At 42.3% G+C, this 13,020-nt stretch overlaps 1 protein-coding gene across 1 annotated transcript; it reads left to right on the forward strand.

Annotated features, from left to right (window-relative positions):
• Positions 1–435: 435 nt before the first annotated feature.
• LOC144646862 (carboxypeptidase D-like) lies at positions 436–11,810 on the forward strand. Its single transcript, XM_078506559.1, has 6 exons — positions 436–3,197; positions 3,636–4,102; positions 5,006–5,118; positions 5,464–6,470; positions 6,833–7,293; positions 11,161–11,810. The coding sequence occupies exons 1-6, from the start codon at positions 437–439 to the stop codon at positions 11,668–11,670; spliced, it is 5,319 nt and encodes a 1,772-aa protein (XP_078362685.1). The 5' UTR covers position 436; the 3' UTR covers positions 11,671–11,810.
• Positions 11,811–13,020: the final 1,210 nt, after the last annotated feature.

Below are 13,020 nucleotides of genomic sequence, written 5' to 3' on the forward strand. Positions count from 1 at the left end.
TTGAAAATTCCTGTGGTTGTAAGTTGTAACATTAACCACTTCCTCTGTTTCTGATTTCCTGAAAGTAATATTCAATTTCCGTCTATGTAATACAAGAACGACTAGAAAATTTAATGGCCGGACTGATTAATAAACGACTTTGCATTTTGGTTGTGTACATAGCTTTATTTGCAGATCAAAGATTAGAGATCGGGTTTTGACGTGGCAGTGAATCCGAAAAGGAAATCCGAAGGTACTCACATGAAAAAAATCTATATTTTTCTGAGTTTTTAGGTTACAAAATGCGAGCCAAAAACATGAATTTTGACACGCACAAACCGGAAACTGTACATCTCGTTTTCACACTATTCAAGGGGGTGGGGGGCGTGACAATCCCTGCCCCATGTCACGTGGCTAGTAGAGAAAAACAATAGACCACCTAGTCAAGAAATTAATCATGAAAAACATGGCGGCCGTTAAGTACGTCAGCTTGTGTTTGAAAATATTCTTGATCGTCGCTTTCATCGCTGGAATAGACTCCTTAAGATATTGTGATTATACTCAAGAAAGAAGCCATCGTTCATTACTACATGAAGGCTACATTAATAGCGACAACTTAAAATGTCTGCTTCATACATTCGCCCATCAACACAGAAATATTGCTAGAGTTCATAGAGTCGGAAGATCAGCTGGAAATCGCGAGTTACTGGCAATTCAGATCACTGATAATCCACATGTTAGGAAGCCAGGAAAACCTATGTTTAAATACGTTGGAAACATGCATGGAAATGAAGTCGTGGGAAGGCAAGTTTTGATCTATCTTATAGCTTATTTACTCGAAAATTACGGTCAAAATGACCGTGTCACGAGATTGGTTAACACAACAGACATATACATTATGCCTTCTATGAACCCGGATGGATTTGAAAAGGCAAAAGAGGGAACATGTTCAGGAACAGTTGGACGTTATAATTACAATAATGTCGATCTAAATCGCGATTTTCCCGACCAGTTTAATAGCTGGAACAATTACAATCTTGATTCTGCACAACCGGAAACTCACGCCATGGTGAAATGGATCCGCGAAAATCCTTTCGTGCTGTCAGCAAATTTACACGGCGGGGCACTGGTGGCTAGCTATCCTTTTGATAGCAACAAAGAACATCGAGATACTGGTGGATACAGTGCAACACCAGATGATCAAATCTTTAGACATTTAGCCAGCACATATGCCACAAACCACAAAACAATGAGTAAAGGAAATGCATGTCATGATCGGTTTGAAGGAGGCATCACCAATGGTGCCTTCTGGTACGATGTCCCTGGCGGCATGCAAGATGTCAATTACCTTATAAGTAATTGTTTTGAAATCACACTTGAGCTGTCTTGTTGCAAGTACCCACCCAGAAACCATTTGACGATAGAGTGGCATAACAACAGAAAAGCCCTTTTGACGTACATGGAGCAAGTGCATCAAGGTATTAAAGGATTTGTAAAGAATCAACAAGGAGCTGGTATTCACGGAGCAGTTATTCATGTTCAAGGATTCAACAATAATGTAACAACCGCATCACATGGTGACTTCTGGCGAATTTTGTTGCCAGGAATTTACACAGTCACAGCTTATGCTTCAGGCCACAGAAGGAAGACACTAAGTAATGTTACTGTCAACTATGGAGATGCCACCGAGTTAGAATTTGTCTTAGAGAGAGATGATCTTAGTCACAGAAATGACTTCAGCTTGTTTACACGTGACATTCCATGGCTGAGGAAACGGACATTCAGAACCAAGCGAGACCTGTCTTCTAGCCTTCAAGCGTTAGACCCAAATGTGCAAGTTCCATTCACAACCATTCCAACTACAAGTAAAGGCTTCTCTCAAGTTGTTAATGATTGGGAGAAACCAAGAATCTTTAAAAATCATAATTATAATGATATGACAACATTTCTACACACTATAGCAAAGTTATACCCAAACATTACGAAACTGTACTCTGTTGGAAAGTCGGTTCAAAACAGGGAACTCTGGGTAATAGAAATTACCGATAACCCAGGAACGCATGAAGTAGGAGAGCCAGAGTTTAAATATGTCGGAAACATGCATGGTGATGAAGTAGTCGGAAGGGAGACTCTTATACTATTAATTCAAGCACTTTGTGAGAACTATCGCAAAATTCCTGTAATAACAGCACTCGTAGATTACACTCGCATTCACATCATGCCGTCAATGAACCCTGATGGATATGAAAAGGCTGGCCGTGAAAATGCCAGGAATGTTGATTTGAACAGAAACTTTCCAGATCAGTTCTTTCCATACCTTAACAGGAATCACGAGCCAGAAACATGGGCTGTCATGAAATGGATTACTTCTGTTCCATTTGTGCTATCAGCTAACCTTCATGGGGGTTCCATTGTTGCAAACTACCCATTTGATGATACACCTTCAGGGCGTGAAAGCTATAGCAGGAGTCCAGATGATGCCGTGTTTCGACAGTTGGCGCTTACTTACTCTAAAGCACATCCCACAATGGGTAACGGACGTCCCTGCCAAGGCTATCCAAATGAATATTTTAAAGACGGCATTACAAATGGAGCAGAGTGGTACATTGTTAAGGGTGGCATGCAAGACTACAACTACCTTCACTCCAACTGTCTTGAACTTACCATAGAGATGAGTTGTGTAAAGTTTCCAGCTCAGTCCAAGCTGAAGTCATACTGGGATGACCATAAGGTCTCTCTTTTAACATTCATGTCGCAAGTCCACACTGGCTTTAAAGGAGTCATAAGAAATGATGCGGGGGCAGGAATTGGCCATGCAACCATTTCTGTGTCAGGAATAAGGCATAACATCACTTCTGCAATTGATGGCGACTACTGGAGACTTGTTGTCCCTGGAAAATACCTTGTCACAGTGTCTGCTTCAGGTTACATTTCTGAGACAAAGAATGTTGCCGTAGCCTCTGGTCTTGCCACAGAATTAAACTTCGTACTGAAGCAAGTTGGCCAGCCAACCTTTGCCACGAACAAGGTATCTCTCCAATCCGCTACAGCTCAAACTCTCTTCCCAGTTGAGACAAAACTTTCTTCTCAAGAAACAGTTTTCTCTTTGAAACAAAGCTCTGTACCACTGCCAACTTCAAGTGCCAGTGTCCCATCAAGTTCTGCAGCAATAAAATCAACTGTTAAAATGCAAGTTCCTTCTCAGGATCCATCAGTAGGTTAGTTAATCAGATTTTCCAGAGATCAATAGCTAATTTCTCCTTGTTGAGTGTAGTAATTTTTCAACTTATCACCACAAGTGATTTTCTATTTTAATATAGTTTTGTATTTTTGCAAGTCATGCAATATCTTTATAATAATTTAATATTTAATAATTTAAATTTTGAGGGGAGATGTAGATAAATTTTGGAAAGAAAAAAACAGCCAAGATGATTATATTTTCCACCCACACAGTTCATCCAATAAAAATAAATTAATACACACTTGTATTGCACACCTTACAGGTCACTGTATTAACGATTAAGAACTCTTTTCACTGAATGAATTGTTTGTGTTAGCGATCAGGGCAACTTAGACTCAATCTCATGTTTAATTACATTAGAGATTATGCACTGTACATAATTATCTTTATGAAACTTCTTTGTTTCCTTTTGCAGTTCCGACTGTGCATTATTCTCAACACAACTACAATCAGATGACCACTTTTCTTCAAGAGCAAGCTAACAAATGTTCTAGCATTACCAAGCTGACAACAATTGGATTAAGTCATGGAGGAAAGCCAATTTATTCCTTGGAAATGACAGAGAATCCAGGACCTGCTCAGAAAAAGCCTCGCGTTGGACTTGTTGGGAGTTTACAGGGAACTGACATAACCGGGAAAGAGCTGCTTCTTAAGTTAATAGAATACTTGTGCAATGCTTATCAACAAAAGGAAGCACGCATCACAAAGCTGGTTCAAACAACAGTTCTGCATATTGTGCCAGCTGTGGATGTCGATGGAAATGAAAAAGCAGCTGAAGGAGACTGTAAAGGAACCTTGGAACCTAAAGATGACTTCTCCAGGAGCTTTTACTACAACTTAACCCAGAGTGAAAAAAGTTCATTACCTAAGAATATTGCAGAGGTCAGTATATAGCTACGATAAAAAGTGGTGTTTTAATAAAAATTATAACAATACTAATACTAATAATATTATAAATAATAATAATAATAAGAATAATAATTTTTTTTAAAAATTTTAAATAATTTTATTTCTCTATTTCTAAAATATTTACAATGGCTAAAAATACATTCTGACTTAAGTTTGAGCATACATTACAAATACGACTTATTTTTGGTTGTCTATTTACAGACTAATTAATAATATATAATAGCGAAATATGAATCTAATAATAATAATAATAATAATAATGGAACATAGGGTGGTATATCCACATAGTGGCTCTTCGCCTGCAGGCCCGATCCTAACTAAATTTACAGATGTAAAAAAAAGAATAAAAAAATATATCTAAAAATCTATATGAATAATGAAAGTTCAACATTTTCATAGCTACATCACTGGTGCTTACAGGTGAAAGAGAAAACTAAGCTGGCTCATTGAAAAGCCCAGCTGGCTTTTCTGGTCATTATAACTTCAAATTTACCCTTTGATCTTTGATTTGTTGTGAAATTTCAGCCGGTGATTAGCTCTCTTTCAATCATTGGATCATTGAAATAAGCTTGGAAGACCCCTGGCACATGAACATTTGCGATTAAGTCAAACCTGTAAATAACCTGGTATTGGCTGGGCATCCTCTCTTCGGTGGCCAGTTGCCAGACATTACCACGCTCAATAAGTATTCAATCAGAGTAACGGAGTAATTACACGGCACTTGATCAGTTCCAGTACTTTGCTCTGGTATCCACTAACATGAAGCAGTGCTAGTGCCTTACCCCTCCACCCCCCCCCCCTCCTCCCCTCAGAAAGTTGATAGTTCATTGTAGGTTACTCACCAACAATGTGAACAATCATTCTATTCTATTTCAGTTTCTGAAGTCAGCTGCTGATGAACCCCAAGAGGTTAAACATGTGAAAGAATGGATGAAAAGTAACAGATTTGCTCTTGTGGCAGATTTCAGTGGAGGAGAAATGGTGGCAAGGTGAGGACTAATAACTAAACTATGTGTATGGTGTTGGCATTTGGTTGATTTGGCTGTCTGTCTGTCTGTTGTCAGTTTGTCGGTTGGGTGTTGGTCGGTCAGTGGGTCCGTCAGTTCATCGGTCGGTCTGTCAGTAGTCATTAAGTCAGTCAGTCCATGCCACCAATTTATCAAATAAACAGTTATATGTTTGGCTTGAAATGCTCTTTCTAAATGCCATGCTTTGTAGGAAATTTAATGTTCACAAAATTACATGAGAATGGCATGTTGGAAGATTCCTTCCTTTTTCACTTCATCCCATTGTTATGCTCATTCTTTAATCTTTTTTTCTGATCCTTCTCGCAGGTATCCCATGAGTGTTCACATGACTGACAGTGATGATGTGAAAGGTTCTGTGACGTCAGATGACAGCTTGTTTAAAGAGCTCGCTCTCAGCTATTCCACAAAACATCCCACAATGCACCTTGGGCAAGGTTGCAATGAATCCGCCGCTGAGTTTACAGATGGAATTGTAAATGGCGCACAGTGGAAAGAAGTTCATTACACCATGCAAGATTACGCGTACACGACTCTGGGCATTCCACAACTCTCTTTCTTCGTATCCTGTTGCAAGTACCCACCAACTGGAGATCTAGACAAGATTTGGGAGGCGAATCGTGAGCCACTTTTAGAATTCTTGGGCAAAGTACATCAAGCAGTACAAGGAGTTCTTCACACCCTAGACCACCGTCCACTCAACAGCACTACCGTGACCATTAAGGGCTTAAACTCTGCCATTGTCCTCAAGCAAAATGGTGCAGACTTCTACAGGCTTCTAGCAAAGGGGCAGTACAAGATCACTGCGCATGCTCAGGGTTACTCAAGCGTTATGAAAGAGGTGACAATCAAGGACAGTGTTAAAGCTGATGTCATGTTTAATCTACACGAAATACCGCGATTTAGTCATCACAAATATGCAGGCATGGAAGCTTTTCTTAGAGGTATCTCTTCCAAGTGCCCAAGCATCACAAGGCTCTACAGTATCGGTCAAACTGTACAGTACCGTAACATTTGGGTGATGGAGATCTCTGATAACCCAGGGGTGCACGAAGCAGGCGAGCCAGAGTTCAGCTATGTGGGTGGAGTCCATGGCAATGAAGCAGTCGGTAAAGAGATGCTGTTACTGATGATTCAACATCTGTGCTTGAGTTATGGTAAAGATGACTTGGTCACACGCCTGGTGAACAGTACTCGTATTCACATCCTGCCTGTCCTGAACTCAGATGGAGCAGAACTGGCTTCAGAAGGCGACTGTTTGTCAAACAAGGGAAGAAATAATGCAAGAAACGTGGATATAAACTCCAATTTCCCAGGTATGTTTAGTCTTTGAAAATGAAAAATCGTCTTATTCTTTAGGAGGCGTTGAAACGTTTTAGGGCTGATCGCCGTTTGAAGAAAGTTCCAAATTTGTTGTTACCTCGTTGTTATCTGTAAGCAAATTTAGTGGGTTCTTAATAATGAGCTACAGCACTTTTAAGTAAGCTATAGTTTCAATACCCAATTAGTCAATTGCGTTATTGTAGGTTTAGCGCTCCAGTCCTGGGGTGGGGAGAACAATTTGCTGCAGACTTAAACGGATTGTCGTGACAACGCGCAAAAATACAACCAAAAAATAGCATTTAGTTTTTTTCCTTTTCCTGATTTCATCCAGTCTGGTTTTGCTCTTATTTTACAGGGCTTTACGACACCAGTCGAAAGATGCATGAAGCTGAAACAAATGCCATTATGACGTGGATCAAGAAATACCCGTTTGTTCTGTCAGCCAGTTTACATGGAGGTTCACTCGTAGCTCACTATCCTTTTGATGCTCACCCTCAAGGTCGCTCACTTCCCAACCCCACCCCTGACGACGATGTCTTCCGTTACTTAGCAACAACGTATGCCAACTCACATCCATCAATGCATTATGGGAAACCGTTGTGCCCAGGCCCTTCCGTACGGGAGGAGTTTCGTAAAGGAATCACAAACGGAGCAGCTTGGCATAGCAAGGGAGGTGGAATGAAAGATTATATGTATCAGAATACAAACTGTCTTGGGATCGGTATACACATGGGCTGCTGTAAATTCCCGTACGCAAAGGAGTTGGAGCATCATTGGAAGGAACACAAGGATCCACTCTTCTTTTTTGTCTTTCAAGTAAGAGCAATTTTAACTTTCTTTTTATGCGGTTTGTTTGTTGCCTTGTGGTTAGTGTGTTAGACTCCGGATCGAGTGGTCTGTCTACGAGTCCTTGCTGGGGTCGTGGTATTTTGTTCTTGGGCAAGACGCTTTGCTCTCACAGTGCAGGACTGTAAATGGGTAGAGCAACCTAACAAAATGTTGAGGGGAGAGAAGGGGGGCTACCTGCGATGGGCTAGTTGTAGTGGGACACGTCGTGACCCTTACGTAACGTAGCATTACGTAGTCGCGTAACCGGTCGAAAGCGGTTATCAGAGTGCACATGTAGTCGAGCAGTCATCCATGTTGTCGAATCTAGTACGTTCGCTGATCGTTCAATAAAGGCCTTTGTGTTTAGTGTGAACAACGACTCTTCCGTCTACAAAGTGGTGGAAAACCCGAGGCTTCAAATATGCCAGCTACTATCGAAGAACTTCAAGGAGTCGTTTCCGGTTTAAGCGAAGTTGTCAAGGGACTTGTTGGCGCAATTCAAGCCGTTCACACTGCACAAACCACTGCGGCCGCTGCTTCACAAGCTCACCCGCCTGAACATCAAGCTATTTCTTCTCCAACCTTGCGCCTACCGACGCTCCAGTTACCTACTTTCCGTCAAGATACGAAAGTACAAGATGACATCGGCGATTTCCTAGATCGTTTTCAAGAGCAAACGTCTCAGTTTCCTGTCACTGTACGTCTATCGCTGCTCGAACAACAGTGCATCGGCGAGTGGCCACGTTCAGTGTTGTCGTTTTGCCGTGGTACAGAGGGTTTTGCTGAGAAACCGCCGGAGGAACAGTTAAAATTGTATCTCGCAAGTTTACGAAAAGAATTCCAAGAACCTACCGACTCCAAATGCCGCCGTTTGGCTTCTGAATTGAGTGCAATGAAACAAGATCCCTCAGAATCTGTCGACGAATTCGCTTTCAAGTACAAGAATATCCTTCACCAACTCGAAAAACTGGGCGAGAGTCTCCACAAATCCTGTCCAACTTATGTTACTTCGCAGTTTATCTCCAAGCTACAACCGCATATCGCTCGTCCTTTAATTCTCCAAGCCCAGAACGTAGCAGAGCTCGAAAAAGCCATCGACGCCGCTCGACGAATCGAACATTCCTTCATCACTTCTGCGAATGAATCGCCTACGCCTTCGACAGTATTCCAGGAAACCCCACAGCGTTCTGCCTTAGTCAGCACTCCTGAGCAATTTCAAAACACAATTTCTGCCATCTCAGCAACAACGATCCTGTTGGATTTGCGGTCACACCCAACACTCGGCTCGAGACTGTCCTCAGCGACCAGCCAAGAAGAATAAGAAACCTCCAGAAATATGCCGCAACTTTAACAGGCTTCTTTCTGCGAATTGTGAGCAAGCAAACAACAAGTGTTCAGCTGGAAGACTTCATAAATGTTCTCAGTGTCACAAATGGGGATGTAAAGCTCTTCGCCACAAGAACTTGCCAACCCAATCTCTAATGGCGGGAATCCCACCCTCGAACGAACCCTCGGATAGTGAATTTCCTCCTTCCAGTTCCACTCAAGAACAGGCCGTATTTGGCTTACCCGCTGTTGCCAACCCTGGGGGTACACTCAAAGAGCGCCATATCCTCTGGACTCCTGTTGTCTCCGCTGGAAAGAAACTTCCTCTACCCCTGGACAGTTGCTGCTCCGTGTCTCTTGTAAGTCGTTCCCATGCTGATCATGTTGCCTCTAAATGTCCACAGTTGAAGTATCAGTCACTTGAAAAACCAGTTGCTGTCTCTGTTGCTGACGCAAAGTCTCAGCTGCACGCCATTGGCACAATGGAAATTCCAATACAGTGGAACAATGGCAAAGAAACCACATTTCAGATGTTAGTTGTTCCTGGTCTTTCCTGGCCCATTCTTTTCGGAGAAAACCACTTGCACTCTACACAGGCCTTAGTGGATCACGCTGCCCCAAGCATCCACTTTCGACATCCCAGCATGTCCTTCAAAATCACCTGTTCTCTCCAGAATCCTCTCACAGAAGCATCGCCTCAAGGCAACCCTCATGCTGGTGTCACCTGTTTACTCACAGGAGCTCCATTCCCAGGCCATTCAACTGGAACTTCTAAACTAAATCGTGGTCTGAACTTTGTCTCTGTTTACCTTACGCTTGGTACTTCACTCATGGCACTCTCCCACTCAGATTTATGGGTTCACGGTCAAGAAATTCAGCCCGGTGTTAGAGTTTTGAGTGGTCCATTTCAATTAAGTGCTGCCAATGATCAACTTCTTCCTGCTCGTTCCTGTCATGCATCAGTCTGTAATCTGACATCAACTTCACCTGAAACTATTCCGGAACAGCTTGTCCCTGACCTTCAGTCTCTGTATACAACCACCCTTGCAGTTGAGTGCAAACGTAAACAATCAGATATTCCACAGAATGTTATTCTCGAACATGTTTTCACCACAAGTTACCGCCCTCGTCTAAATGGCTCTACGGAGCGTGTGCACCGATGGTTAAACTCTGCATTAGGCATTTACTGTGAGAAAAATCAACAACTGTGGGAAGACTTCTTACAACCTGCAACCTATGCTCACAACACCTCACCAATACCTGGAACAGATCACGTGACTCCTTTCTTCCTGGTCTTTGGAAGACATGCTCCCTCTCCAGAGGTGCTCTCATTTGATTTGCCACCTGCACCTCTCTCCCAGTCTTCATATGCCAGAGAGCTCATCAAACGGTCAATTGCGGCACGAAAGAACTTTGATAGAATCAAAGCAGATCTAAAAAGAACTCAGCGAGAATATTATGACATGAATTCAAGAGATCTTCATGTGCCAGATGGAAAACGAGTTTTTGTCCGACTTCCTCCCCCAAGTTCAACTGCCAAAGGAGCAGCTAGCCGCTTTATCAGAAGGTATGATGGACCCTTTCTTGTTGTTGGTCATGTTCACGGTCGTCAAGACTTACTACAGTTACGGCACTTAACAACAGACAAAGGACTTAAAGCAGTGAACATTGAAAAAGTTGTTGTAGTTCCTGATGGTGATCCTCATACAGATATCCGCGCTGATACTGAGCGAGAACAACCCTTGCAGAATGCCACACCTTCAGTGCAAGAACATAATGTAGTTCGGCCCGTGTCTAGTACACTAAGTCCAGATTTAAACAAGGTCGCACTTTCATTTGGACAATATCTTAGTACATTATCAAAACCTCAGTGTTATGCTTCCGAAGCTTGTAAAGTAGTTTACCAAAGTTTACCAGAAGCCAGAGACATTCTTAACCGACATGGTAAACTCAAAGGACTTGTTAGCAAATGTTCTTACTTATCGCTACAAGGCGGACCACATGGGGGTACTTACCTCCTTGTCTTAGATGTCAAGCTTTTCCAGGAACTTAACAAGTAAACACCCAAGAAGGGGTGGACTCATGAGCAAACATTTGTTTTCGTTTTTGTTAAAAACTCTGTTCGGATCGCTCGTTATCTATTGTTCCAGTTAAAACTCAAAACCCAAGAAGGGGTGGACTGTAGTGGGACACGTCGTGACCCTTACGTAACGTAGCATTACGTAGTCGCGTAACCGGTCGAAAGCGGTTATCAGAGAGCACATGTAGTCGAGCAGTCATCCATGTTGTCGAATCTAGTACGTTCGCTGATCGTTCAATAAAGGCCTTTGTGTTTAGTGTGAACAACGACTCTTCCGTCTACATAGTGGGGGGGGGGGGGGGGAGGGCTACCTGCGATTGACTTGGATTGAATCTGATGATTCATGGATGTTTTTATCCATGACGGACCTTCAATACGATTTGTTGTTTAGTGATCAATAACTCATGGTTGGGTTTCTCTCAAATACATGGCTGTTTTCCTCTCGTCAGGTGCATCGGGGTGTTAAAGGCTTCGTGTATGACGACACAGGCTCTCCTATACCTAACGCAGTGATCTCGGTAAAAGGTCGCGATCATGACGTCACAACGGCCAAAGACGGCGACTTTTGGCGGATTCTTACACCAGGAACCTATCAAATTTCTGCTTCGGCGCCAGGGCGGGAAAAAGTGGTGCAAGACGTCCAAGTTCATCCAAATGAGCCCGCGACACAAGTGAAGTTTACACTGGCCAAGCAAAACCTGGTGTTCGGCTTGCCAGCGGCTGTCATGGTCGGAATCAGTGCCATGGTAACAATAGTACTAGTTCTTGTTGTGGTGGGACTGTGGCGATTGGCGCGTTACAGAAAACAACTGCTCGTGCGAAGAAATGGCTACGTCATGGACTACGAGCAAGAAAAATCGCTCAATTCATTTAATTCCAAGGCGCTGCTGAACAATGAATATTCTGATGATACAGATGACGATGAAGAAGATATAATATTGGAAAATGTCCGACGATAATACGGGTTCATTTAGTTTGTTAATTGCTAAACAATTTTAGCGGTAATTTACTTCGCTGTTGAACAGTGATGTGACATTGTCGACTGAAAAAACAAATCGAATATTTTGGAGGGGGCATTGGGGGGTTGCTAAACACCGCATTACTGCCAAAAAAATTCGGCAAATAGCGCAAAACCGCAAAAATATTTTTTTGAAAATACTGCAGTTTCATAGTAACCCTGTATGGCTGGCGGATTCGTTGACGCGAGGGCAAAAAAGAGGCAAAAACGAGCGGTGGAACCGTGAAAAAAAAGACACGGCTTTAAACGGGTTGTTAAAACAGTCCAATTGTAAATTAAATTTGTGACAAAATAAGGCTGTTTCGGGTTGCTTCGCCAGAAACGGCCAAAATGATCAGAAAAAGTGAAGGATACGCTTTTATACTGACTAAGAAAACGCATCCCGCAGGTTTGGAGAATTCTGCAATTCAAGATGAAATAACCGAAATACTGCATGAAAAATTGGCCAATACCGCAAACCCCAATGTCCCCCTCATTTAGTAAAGTGCTAAGGTACAAATGTTCCCACAAAATTGGAACATTGGGTTGTCTTCTTTAATTTCTATTTTTGATACATTATATTATATAACTCATCTCGGGTGGACAATTTGATGATAAAATTTTCAATTTCCCAATGGTAAAGTAAGGTTATCTATGATGGGCTCGATGCAAATAAATTTTAAAATAAATTATATGTTTATACGAGTGAGGTGGAAAAGAATTAATGGGAGAAGTAGTTCGGGGGACTCATTAATTTAATCGCTGTACTTATACGATGCCCTAAGTAGCATCCACTGTAGCTTTGGAATAGCAACATGACAAGGTAGATGTTTTTGAGTGTTAGTAACAAACACAAGTACTTACAGTTTTCTTTTTATGGTGTAAAATCAGAAAAACAATTATTGTATTATTTGAGAGCTGATGGAGGGATTTATTTTTTATATCAACGACCTCGAATTGTTGAACGTCTTTATACCAGTTCTATATTGGATACAATAAATTGATACGGTCATAATGAGCTTGTCAGCTTATTATTTTTCAAAGGGCTCCTCATTCTTAGTGGGCTGGCGAGGCAACAAGGCGCAGCATCACAAAATGTGACATTTTCTCAATATCGCACGCTGACTGCGTCCGGTCCCGTCCCCTCCCCACCCGATATGCCGACCTCTTTCCCAAGTGCCTGGGAACGACATAGGTCGACGTTACTCAATACTCAACCCCCCCCCCCCCCCTCTACCCGTCCCACCCCACCCCGCACCAGGTTACTAGGTTGGTGCCAAAAAAAGTTCTTCGGGGTTTTATCCATAGAGGA

The sequence above is a fragment of the Oculina patagonica genome, chromosome 3 (assembly GCF_052425735.1).
Source record: "Oculina patagonica isolate OP01 chromosome 3, crgOcupat, whole genome shotgun sequence".
In the NCBI taxonomy this organism is placed as follows: domain Eukaryota; kingdom Metazoa; phylum Cnidaria; class Anthozoa; order Scleractinia; family Oculinidae; genus Oculina; species Oculina patagonica.

Bases quoted from the DNA above. Each gene is read 5' to 3' on its own strand.
- LOC144646862 (XM_078506559.1), top strand. From the start codon at position 437: ATGAAAAACATGGCGGCCGTTAAGTACGTCAGCTTGTGTTTGAAAATA. The intron at 3,198-3,635 runs GTTAGTTAATCA...TTCCTTTTGCAG, and splicing joins TTCTCAGGATCCATCAGTAG to TTCCGACTGTGCATTATTCT. The intron at 6,471-6,832 runs GTATGTTTAGTC...CTTATTTTACAG, and splicing joins TATAAACTCCAATTTCCCAG to GGCTTTACGACACCAGTCGA.